This window comes from Oncorhynchus tshawytscha, linkage group LG08 (assembly GCF_018296145.1).
Source record: "Oncorhynchus tshawytscha isolate Ot180627B linkage group LG08, Otsh_v2.0, whole genome shotgun sequence".
Classification (NCBI taxonomy): Eukaryota; Metazoa; Chordata; class Actinopteri; order Salmoniformes; family Salmonidae; genus Oncorhynchus; species Oncorhynchus tshawytscha.
In genome coordinates, this window is record NC_056436.1 from 51382043 (window position 1) to 51394370 (window position 12328).

Below are 12328 nucleotides of genomic sequence, written 5' to 3' on the forward strand. Positions count from 1 at the left end.
CATGACCTTGGTAGCCTCACAGATTGGCTTGTCAATTTAAATTGCACAATGAAACTTGTATTTGTGTTGCATTCATGTAAAAAAAACACAAAAAAACAAATTACATCCTCTCATTTTGCTCTTTTCAGTGATTACTCATAATGGCTTATTCAATTGATTATGCTCAACATGACGAACATCAGTTCACATTGACTTGTTATTCGTACTTTCTTGTTTTCCTTATTTTTCCTTATATGTGTGTTGTTATCGTTAGATAGGAACCTAAGCATTTCGGTGCACCTGCGATCTGCAAGTCTGTGTACGGGACCAATAAACATTGATTTGATTTTGATTTAATTACCATAACATTACAGACAGACTTACTTCAACCTACCTCGCTTTTAAAACTAGCCCAACTATAGGTGAATTTCAGCCCCAAAACAAAAGACAAAGCAGTTTTTCATGGTTGCTTCCTGGACATGTTTTTGATAAGATGCAGTGCAGGTTTCTCTTTTCGTAAAAGATAATACATAGAAATGTTCAAGTGTAACTTTACTCCTATCACATGTCACTAAGGACCCAGTATTGGGTATTATGGTGGCAGGCATACAAAAAAAACAATAATTGGAAGATTATTGTGGAACAACTGCTTGTCTTTGATGGAAATGTATGTCACAGTGTGCTTTTATTGATCATGTCCTCCTTGTCCCCAGTTTTCCTTTGCTGCTTTACAAAAGTTCCAATAACATCAATTCTCTCTGCCCCACAGCCATATTTGCCTGAGCACATTTTGCACATTCTCAAAACATTTTCATTTTCAGATCTGAATATCATTCATACTGAGGTGAATTCGATTTTGAACCCCATTCGTTTTTTTTTGTTTGTTGTTGTTGTCCCACACAGCCATTGTGACGTCCCTCTTTCTTCTTCTGCAGGATTTCGGAGATGACGGCTCATTGTACATCACCAAGGTGACCACCACCCATACAGGGAACTACACCTGCCATGCTGACGGGTACGAGCAGCTCTCGCAGACGCACACGCTCCAGGTGAACGGTAAGCCGCCGTCTCTGCTCGGCGGGAACAGAATGGTACACTCTCACACTTCCTTCCGCAGCTGTGTCACAGCCAAATGCCTATCCACGCCAAATGCTGTTAAATCACACCTGAGAGTGCGCCTGGATACTTTGACACGCCACCATTGAGACAGGGATGTGTGAGGTGAAATGAAATGCTTTACGGGGCTGTCAAGTTTTCTTTTTTTCCTTCTAAATACGCAGAAAGGAAACTGGGAATGCGACATGAGCTTGTTGAGAGTGCTGTTTTGGATCTATAATTCTATCAGTGATCAAACTACTTTCCTTTCTTTCAGGATTATCACTCAGTCAGATTTAACGAATCAAATAGCCCTTAGTTGTGTGAAAATGCTTTCAAGTGTTAGATTTGTAATTGGAAAGGGGGCCATGTCTTGTCGATGCCATTTTCATGTTAGAGACATGAGTTGAGGCACGCAGGAAAAGATGGTACTGCTGTCTTAAAACACTCACGGCCTGCCGAATTTCTGACAGAAGGACAATCGTTTGAAACAGACAGTTTCCATTAACGATGACCTTAAAGCACACACAGTATCACTCACAGTGTAGTTAATGATAATGTATCGCTTTAATTGGTTGAAAAACAAATTGGCTGGCCCGGGTAAATGCAGCCTGGCAAATGATTTTGGAAATGGATGGGGCGAAAAAGTTCATCTTTGTGCTAACAGCCATCAGGGTTCACTGATGGCCTTTCGCTCAATTATGCGTCAAAACATTGAAAAAACTCACATCAGAATTGTCAGGGGATAATATTCGCCTTTCTCTGGAAATACAGTTCAGGGTTCGGTCTAAAAATACCACCTTTTGATTACCACTGCAGTATATTTTATAGAAATGCACAAGGACATAAGTATATGACGTGTGAAAACTGGAAGAAATGCATTTAATTATGGTCAAATGCTTATTTATTTTATTTGACCTTTATTTAACTAGGCAAGTCAGTCAAGAACAAATTCTTATTTTTATGATGCATAGCTGCTTGAGTAATGGAAAACAACTGATTACAGCCAGATGACTCAAAATCACAGCAAAATCTCCTCTCTACAGGCTTTCCATATGTTATTACATGCTTATTACCTTGATTACTATCACAGGGTTTTTAGACAAGTTAATCAGCACTTGCGGTGACAATTTGTGAAAAAAGCCACATGAGCATTATTCTTGTGTCCGGGGCTGTTCATGTTCTAACTTGGTGTATGTGTATGTATTCACGTAAATTGTATCCCTCGACTTGATGAAGTTGTCTTTCACAGTCTTGGTCCTCATTGGCTGTAGGGATGTGGAGCATCCGTGTATGGTTCCCTCTCTCTGATGTTTGGAAACCTCCATGGGTGGCCCAGAGCTAGCTGTGAGAACAGGCAGGAAGAAAGACTAATCACTGCGCAGAGAAAAAGTGTTTTCCATGGTGGGCGGCCAGAACACTCCGACAGCCCCTATAATGGGGCTTGCCTTGGTCGTGATGCTTGAGATGAAACACAGAGGGCAGGGGACTCACAGGGGCTACGAGTCAATTTGGTGAAAAGTTGAAAGTCTGAAACCACCCTTGAGTGTGCTGGCAAGGCTGTCCCCTGAAGGGCTATGTGTGTGGGGGAGGGTGTGTGTGTGTGCCTGTTTGTATGCGTGCATGCCTGTGTGTATGCGTGTATGTCCGTGTGCATGCATGCATGCACGTGAGTCTGTGTTTTTTTGTTGTGTGTGTGTGTGTGTGTTTGTGTGTGTGTGTGATACACACACCTCCTTTGCCACCAGTGCTGAAGGGGGACTTGCTGTGTGATTGACGGCAGGCTGGGGAGTTTTATGATGGAGCTGTCAACCCTGCTGTGTCCTATACTCGTATCACTATGTCTCTTGTCACTCCTAGGAAGACATCAGGCTACAACAAGTCTCCAATTCTGTCTGAATTTAGTTTTGAGTGTGAAAACCGCTATGACTATATTTCACTTTGTGCCTGTCTGGAGCTAAAGGAAATGGTGATTCGAACATGAACAAGAAGTGTTTTTACAAATGCATGCACAGCGGAAGATTGAGGCATTTTGGGAGGGAGGGAGGGAGGAAGCAAGCCACTCACATGAAAATAAGAAGTGTTTAGAGAAATATATCATTTTTTTGTTCTAGGTTAATAAGACCTTGATTAACTTATATACAATGTGTGCTGACCGTAGTATATCATTTGGAAGTGGAACGGTGGAGTCTAAAGGCCGTCACTGTGTAAAGACGGCATGACCTCCAAAATGGTCTCCTAATCAAATCAGATCAAACGTTATTTGTCGCATGCGCCGAATACAACAGGTGTAGACTTTACCATGAAATGCTTCTTTACAAGACCTTAACCAACAGTGCAAGAAGAAGAACATATTTACCAAGTAAGCTAAAATAAAATAAAAAGTAATAATAAAAAGTAACACAATAAGAATAACAATAACGAGACCCATGACAAATCTTTTCAGTCTCCTGAGGGGGGGAAATCGTTTTTGTCGCGCCCTCTTCATGACTGTCTTGGCATGTTTGGACCATGAGAGTTCGTTGGGGATGTGGACACCAAGGAACTTGAAACTCTCGACCCGCTCTACTACAGCCCCGTCGATGTTAATGGGCGCCTGTTCGGCCCCGCCTTTTCCTGAAATGGTATCGATGTAACCGGTGGGAATCCGCAACATTAAACCATCGTTTTTATGATGCTTGACATAAAGAGTCAAACAACATTTTAAACTATGCATTTAATGGATTTTAGTGGTGTTATTTCTGTCAGCTGGCTACCTTTACCTTACACCTGCTATGGCTCGTTCCGGTTGGTATGTTTGGCATTGCTGGGTGGCATACCTTCAAGCTGAGGCATGTTGTAGGCAGCAGGTTCTAGGAACCAGAATGTTACTGGGAGCAGATGGCCATGGCACCAAATCACTCTCCAGTCTCACACTCACCTGGCTGGCCAAAGGCTTCCTCTCCCTAGTCAAGCCCACAGGAAATAGTCTCTGTAGCCAGTGGCACTTCCTCTTCTCTCTCCTATGCCAGCCTACCAGGGTAGCAAGGTGGAAATCTTCTCTGAAGCCTTGATGTCACTGCTCTTTATAAGTGTATTTGAATCCTTAAGAGTCTATTGATGCGCCTGTACGTCAATCTAAGTAACGTAATAAGAACACCCCAATCAAAAAAACGGTCAGTTTAGGCATCCTCCTATGGCGGCCTTCCACATCTGCGGTGGAAGGTGGTCAAGCTACAGCGGTGTTTGTCAGACCATGAGACAATCCCACAAAAATGTCTTGTCACGATGTCTTGTCACGGTTTGGCCCACAAACAGACACTGTATGATTTTGAAAAATATATATTTTACGGTGTTGAATATTATTATTTCACTTTTTGATACCTAAAGGGGTCCTAAAATTCTAAATCAAATCGCGAAATGATCCGTGGTATGACCATCTTCAAACAAATCCATATGCTATCTTAGGCTTTTAGAGGTTAAATGGTATTACTGGTATTGTTTTTACCTCTATTTTAAAGTGGGTCAATAGGCCATAGATTTGGGCCACATTTGCTGTGAATCAAATGTCAATGACAGGATAGCATGTCGGAGTGGTCTAATGTTCCCAATTGACCTCTATCAGGTCATTACTCTTAAATTCAACAGGGAACGTGAAGTACAGAGAAACATACGGTCATGAGCTGCCATGTGGCCTTTGTTTACAAGGATTCCTCCACATAAAATTACAACAATATTGGAGGTGCACTTAATGAGTCAATAGTGCATTGACACACATTGATTAACTTAAACCTTGTAACTCATTTTTCAATAATGAAAATCATTTTCCAGCACTCTTTGACCTTTCTCATAATACTATCAGGCTTAGAATGTGCTATCCATTCTAAGGATTACTCAAATATATTAGTTAGATTTTGTACCACGAAATATGCTAACCAGTTATAGGGGCCCTGCATAAGAACTATGTCACACTTTCATAAGCAATGCATAAAAATGACTCTTGTCAAAAACTGCAGGTTGACCTGTGGAATTCTGTGTCTATTGCTTATAAATGCCTGAACATTGCTTATACATCTCCTATATCGAACACATCTTAAGTAAAGTTGTTAGATAAAAAGTCGTGCCTTTTCCTGCAGCTCCTTTCCCCCTCATCCCTGTGCCTGACAAAAGATTGCCCAAAATCAATGGTCACCCAACAAAATCAATGGCCAGCCCCACCGAGGTTCCCTCCCTTATTTATCAAGCTGATTTGTTTGGGTTGCGCGGATCTGGCTGAGCACACCAATGTTTCTAATGGCATTCAGCATATGCTGGAAATGCACTTGATCCTATTGATAGTATGTTAATGCAGAGGTGAGAAGTTAAATGGACTTGGCAGACACTCTGAAAGAAAACTTCTTATCCAATAAGGCTGCCTCATTCCTCAAAAGCCCCGTCATTTTCAAAAAAGTGTGTGGGCCTACATTCATCTGTCCTTCTCTTCCTTCTTCCCACAATGCAGTTCCTCCCGTCATCCGCGTCTACCCAGAGAGCCAGGCACGGGAGCCAGGGGTGACGGCCAGTCTCCGGTGCCATGCTGAGGGTATCCCCAACCCACAACTGGCATGGCTGAAGAATGGCATGGACATCGCTACCAAGCTGTCCAAACAGCTCACCCTGCAAGGTGGGTTCCATCTAGTCGCAGGTGGGGAATAGGGTTAGAAATTGGATCAAGCAACGCTGGCATACATCTGGGTCATGTTCAGTAGGGTATACCGAATCAAAACGTTTTGCAACCCAAGTGGAAAATATGTGTTCTTATTGGAGAAGTTAAGCTAGTACCTCCCAGTTTCACTCCATTTCAAAATGTTTTATTCTAGTGTCAAAATTGACTACAAAGTGGAAATTGGGTAATTTTGGTTATAAAGTCAGTCTCGTCTAAAACGGAGGGGTAAATAAAGGTTGTGTTTTGATTTGACAATGTCCATTTTTCCACTAACGTGGGGTGAACAGCTGCGGTGATTGCGCTCTATCCAATAGCATAGACAGTGAGACAGGCCTGCCCAGCAGCTCCGACTTTGTTTACATAAGACGTCACGCACTTTCTTACTTGAGAATTACTGCACCAAACACCCTAGTTACATGTAAAATTGCACAACTAAAAGATCCTCAGCAAAAACGTCAACATTTATTGCACATTTCTTGAGTTACCTTAGATTCATTCTGGTGATTTTAAGGAAGTGAAACAGGCTTCCTCGTCTACAGTGTCTCATGGGGGACAAACATGGAATCGGTCAGGGAACGCTCCTCCAAGACTGAAATGTCATTTTTGTTTCTGAGCAACAGAAAAAAAAACACATGTGCCAATCGGCGTGTTCAGTGGCTCTTCTTAGTGCTGTTGGTGTGACACCAAAATCATTCCCCAGATGGGCAGACACCCTACCATTAGCGACAACTAGATCAACACAGTACACAATGACAACCCACTACATGGCGCAACTTTGCAAGGTCTCCCATTTTGACTTTTTCCAATCCTGTTAAGACCCCTCACTCTCCTGTCTCCTATCCTGTAAGTCTCAGTTATGTAATGGGGTGACTTTGATCAAAATTGGCAAACATCTCTTAAGTGTCACTGGCAACACACAAATGGTATTTTATCTGCATGTGCCACACTTACTGACAGTGTCTGTGTGCGTGTGTGTGTATACGTGCGCTCGTCTGTCTGTGTGCGTGTGTGTCTGTGCGCGTCTGTCTGTGTGCTCATGTTTTCTTTTGTGTCGGCCAGCTAACGGAAGCGAGGTGCACATCAGCAACGTCCACTTCGAGGACACGGGGGCGTACACCTGTATCGCCAAAAACGATGCCGGGGTGGACGAGGACATCTCCTCCCTGTTTGTGGAGGATTCGGCGCGCAAGACCCGTATGTATAAGTCATGATGTCTCCTTTGCGTGTGTGTATCCTTCCCTGGAGATAATGGAGATGCGCGGCTCAAAACATTCAATAATTCATCCAGTCACTTGTTAATAGTTTATAACAAATTGAATAATAGAACTTCAGCTAGAGAAATAATAGATAGCTACACGCAATATTATTGTCTCCTATCTAGTGGTTTGGTGGTTTGGCTATGGAGGCTAATGGTTGTCATTAGTAACAGGGTACCTATGGTAATGTCTGTGTTGTTTATTTTTTTATCTTAGATTCTTATTTAATTGAGAGAGATTTGCACTGATGGTCCCGTCATCAAAAGGCGTGTGAAATTAATTCAGCTTTTTGAGGAAATGGTTGGGTGGCCCTACGGGACAAAGTAGAATTGTGATACAAGTACGTGTTCAGAACAGACACAGTCCTATTCATCATGAAACTTTCCAAAATGGAAAAAAAAGAGATCAATCCCTGATTAGCGAACCACGTTGTCACTAATCCTCTTCTCTCCTAATAAGGAAGGCCAGACTCTAGTGGATTACGACACCCAGTGTCATCATTGAAAGGGTGAAATTATAGCACTGGGTGGCATTTTATCTCCATGGCAATTTCCTAATGTCCACAAGGGGCAACGCGAGTGTCTATTACCATTTAGTAGGCGTGTTGGCAACGGGGTTGAGGATGGGCTTAAACCACGAGCTACTGCTCAGAGGATTGCGGATTCAATCCCGGTGCTAGGCACTCTTGTTGTATTTTTTGTTTTCCTGCTTTAACCCTATCCCAAATCTTAACTACTCAGACTGAATAACTAAACTTAGGTTTCAGTTTCACTTTTGCACAGTTTGACTGGCAGCTAAAATAGGGCCAAAAATATTCTGTAATTAAAACGGTATGCACACTCTTTAATATATAGACGGCCCCACATGCCATAATTAAAACGGTCAGCCATGCCACATCTCTGTTGCTGCAGTTACGGGGAGGGATGGTGTTTTATTTGGAGCTTGTGTTGTAGTAACAGCACGTAAAAAGCAAACAGAGCAACTCTAACTCTCAAGTCACTCACATGTCCCCTTCGATGATGCATTAGGTTTAGCTGCTGTCCCAGCGACAGTGACACACTCCACGTGCCGTCACACATCACAGGATCACTCAGAAGTCAGTCAGTTGCCTCCTTTGAAGATTTGAAGCCACCGAGTATGATGAAACTGCTCAGGGGTTTGACACACGCACTGGTGACCATTTTGGATCATCCCCAACCCAGAGAGCATACTTACTCTTGGGTCAGAATTCAGTCAGTCTCCTCCTTTGAAGCTTTGAATTCACTGTGTATGATGAAACTGCTCAGGAGGTCTGCACACTTGCGACCATTTTGGATCCACAGTCCATAGTCAACATCAAAGAGATAGCAGTGTGGATGTTGAAATAGTCCACCACTACATTATAACCACCCAGCGGCACCCCAATGTATGTTTGACCTCGTCTGGTCTCCCCTTATTACCCCTGTGGACTGTCTACTTATCCAGGAGCTCAGCTTGCTCTGCTAGACCGCAATGCAGACTGCTTCTGGTTGCTTCTCTAGCCCTGAGGCTATGATAGTGCTCTTAGTCAGTGTGTAAGCTGAAGCACCGCTGTGCACGACTGATGCATCCCACCACTCTCTCTCTTCTGCATAAGAGAGAGAGAGAGATGTCAACAACTGCAAGGTGATACACAGTCACAATAGACAGTTGAGCACATTTGATGTTTTGTACAAAATAATGTATTATACCCTAATTAACCTAAATTCACTGTATTACAGCCATCACTGGAAAGTGATGTAGCCTTACAGTAGAGTATGGAACATCACTTTGTTTATGATGTACTGTAGCCTACTTTCTTATATCCGTATATTAACATAGACTTGTGAAAGACACTTGTGATCAGCTGATGCATGTGATATATGGTCCATGTGAGCTGCCCTTCATATAACCAGTGTAACTTGTGTCCCTGGGCTGGCTAGCTTTAACCTTAGCCAAGCTATTCCTAGACATCTCTTGTCTCCCTCTTCCCTCCCGCCCTCCCTTCCTCACCTCCCTCCGTCCCTCCCTCCCATTGGATAGCTGTCTGCTGTGCCTCGGTGGCTGTCGATCCCTCAATGACCTCCCATCTTTACTGGGAGCGGTACAACCTCAACCCCTTTGGCAGTTGGAGCCGTGTGTGCACTTTCGACTCAATGCTGTCGACCATCGTTTGCTAGAGCTCCTTCATATCGCCCTTTATGCTTTCAGGTAGATGTGATGTCACACCACATGTTATATTTGAATTTCTCCTGTCCACTATTGTAACGGTGTGAGTTTTCACTCGTGCAAATGGCTCAGTAGGCTGCATGGTTCATACATCAGGTATCCAGTACAAAATAAACACAAGTATCTTGGCTGCCTTATTCAACACAGTGTTGATAGATTGCTGAAGTAGTTATAGTAACACCAGTGTGAGAAACGTGATACTCTGAGCGAAGAATGAACCCCACTCAGTGGATTCACCTTGAGCTCATTCAAGGTCAGAAACCTGCTTCTCGCCTCCGCGAGAGTCAAGACGTTTTTCTTGAAGCTGTTGGTGCACTTCATCACCGTCAAAACAAGCGCGCAGACAATATTCGGAGTGCTCCTTAAGAGTCAACGCCAGGGGTTGTGGGTTCGATTCCCATGGGGGGACCACTACAGAAAAAGTTATGAAATTGTAGGCAATCACTGCTGGATAAGAGTGTCTGCTAAATGACAAAATAAATATTATAATAATCGGACAAGAACTGGTGCTAAACTGGCATGAATATCTGCCCTGCATTTAAAAATGGCCGCCAATTATTTCTGGAGCGTGAGGCAGGGGTCGTTGTTGGCGTTAGTTTTGGTGTGCCTTGGTCAAAACATAGAGAGGGACATGTGCCTACAGCCTAAGCATTGTGAGTACTGTGTGTGTGTCAACATGTGGGTGTGTGTATCAATCTCTCGCTCAACGTCCCTAAAGACAAAGGAGCTGATCCTGGACTACAGGAAACAAAAGGTTGAAAACGCCCCCATTCACATCAAAGGGGTTGTAGTGGAGTGGGTCTAGAGCTTCAAGTTCGTTGGTGTCCACATCACTGAGGACCGATCATGATCCAAACACACCTCTTCCCCCTCAGGAGGCTGAAAATATTTGACATGGGCCCTCAGATCCTCAAAAGGTTAATTAAACAGCTGCACCATCTTGACTGGCTGCATCACTGCTTGATATGGCAACTGCTTGGCATCCGACGGCAAGGCGCTACAGAGCGTAGTGCGTACGACCCAGTACATCACTGGGTCCGAGCTCCCTTGCCATCCATGACTTCTATACCAGGCGGTGTCAGAGGAAGGCCCTAAAAATGTACTCCAGCCAAGTCATAGACTGTTCTCTCTGCCACCACACGGCAAGCGGTACCGGAGCGCCAGGTTTGGGACCAAAAGGCTCCTGAACAGTTTCTACCCCCAATCCATAAGACTCCTGAACAGTTAATTAAATATCTACCCGGACTGTTTGCATTGACCCCCTTTTTTTTGTTGCATTGACTCTCTTGCACTGGCTCTATGCAAACTCACTGTACTCTACCCACACACTCACACTTACTACACTGACACTCCAACACACACACACACACACACACACACACACACACACACACACACACACACACACACACACTCAGACTACATATGCTCACACACACAAAACACACACACACACATGCATATTGACGCCACACACAAACACACACACATTTTAAAAATGTTTTAACTCTGCATTGTTGGGAAAGGGATCGTAAGTAAATATTTCACGGTAAAGTCTACACCCGTTGTATTCGGCGCACGTGACAAATACATGATTTTGATTCGGGGTGTTTAGGTGTGTGTGTGTCAACGTGTGTGTGTGCGGGCATGTCTGTGTGTGTGTGTGTCAATCGAAGCCCATCACATTCGATCACATCATGCTTTCACACTGTGTTGGCCACGGTTCACAGTCCCTATGCAGAAACCTAAGCTGTGTGGCCAGCAACAGCAGTGTCATGGCCTGTCTGTCTGGCTGTGGGTCTGCAGGGGCTCCATTGTGAAGCGTTTGTAAGGCCTATGTATGGCACCCTTGAGTATGTGTCAAGCATGTACTGTATGGTGCGTTAGGGTGTGCAGGCTTTTGTTGCAGCCAAGCACTATCACACAAAATTCAACAAATCCTTGAGCTCTTAGTTGAATCAGGCCTTGTCGGGTATTGTGAATGGGAGAGCGACAGGCTTTTGTTACGGCCCAACACTACCTTGACAATTTCAACAAATCATCAAGCATTTGAATCAGTTGAATCAGCTTCACAGGACATTGCCAATGACTTGCGATGTATTGTAATGCCAGTGTGTGACATTATGACGACTCGGGGAAGGCTGTCGGAGACCTGCACTTTTCTCCCTGACGTAAATATACATTAAATGATTAAAAAAGTATAGTGAGGCTATAATTCTAAAAGTAAAGTTTCCATCACTGGGAGTCTTAACAGCTTGCTGTCGGGAAAGTACTTATTTGAAACCATCTAAAACATTTATCCTGCTTTTTCTCCTGACGAGGTAAAATCACATGGGTAGCTCCACACTTCTGTCTCACCAATTACTTGCGCTTTTGAATTTTTCAAGGATTTTCCCCTCCCAGGATTAAATCGTTGGCTATTTTTTTCTTTTAAAAGATGATATACTTTCCCCCCAGTAGTCAGTTCTCTCCACAGACTTCCACCTCCAATTCTAGAATAGTCTTACACCTTTGAAGAATTCCATTTCGGCTTTACCCGGTATAGTATGACTGGGATGTTTCTCAATCCAGCTAAAGTTATCCTTCCAATAATGAAGCGTCCTTATATCGGCAGGATTAAGCTTTTAAACACAACTTCAGCAAAATAAAAACCTGGTTGAACATTATTCCATTTACAGTGTTTCATGGCATTGGAACAGGAAGAATTCAAGATGATGTACACTTAAGTCGATGGTGATACAGCATAGTTGTTGGTGGGCAAATATTGTCAACATTCCATTTGGTTTGTGTGTGTGTGTGTGTCTCTGAACTGATTTGTCATCTTTGCCTGGACGATCACATTCTCTAAGCTCTTTGTGTGGCATTTTATTAACTCGTATTTCAATCTTTCCATAACCTTCTATCTATCCATCCATAACTGATGTATCATGGTCAGACCGTGAAACAGGAATGTTAATGAATCCAATTGAAATCTGTGTCGTCATCATGTCAATAAAGCCAGGCAGTATTTGAACAAAGGTATTTATAACCAGCTATAATTAAAACATATCCTGTCTCAATTTTACTATGCTGCCAGGTCAATTTGCAT

General features: G+C 43.3%; 1 protein-coding gene across 5 annotated transcripts in view; it reads left to right on the forward strand.

The window, feature by feature from the left end:
• LOC112256346 (follistatin-related protein 5) overlaps positions 1-12328 on the forward strand; it is a 167503-nt gene that overhangs the window by 130395 nt on the left and 24780 nt on the right. For all 5 annotated transcript variants that reach the window (XM_024429520.2, XM_024429522.2, XM_024429521.2 and 2 more), the window contains 3 exons: positions 915-1035; positions 5555-5716; positions 6818-6952. In XM_024429520.2, the coding sequence (XP_024285288.1) occupies positions 915-1035; positions 5555-5716; positions 6818-6952 (418 nt within the window). The remainder of the gene's footprint in view (positions 1-914; positions 1036-5554; positions 5717-6817; positions 6953-12328) is intronic.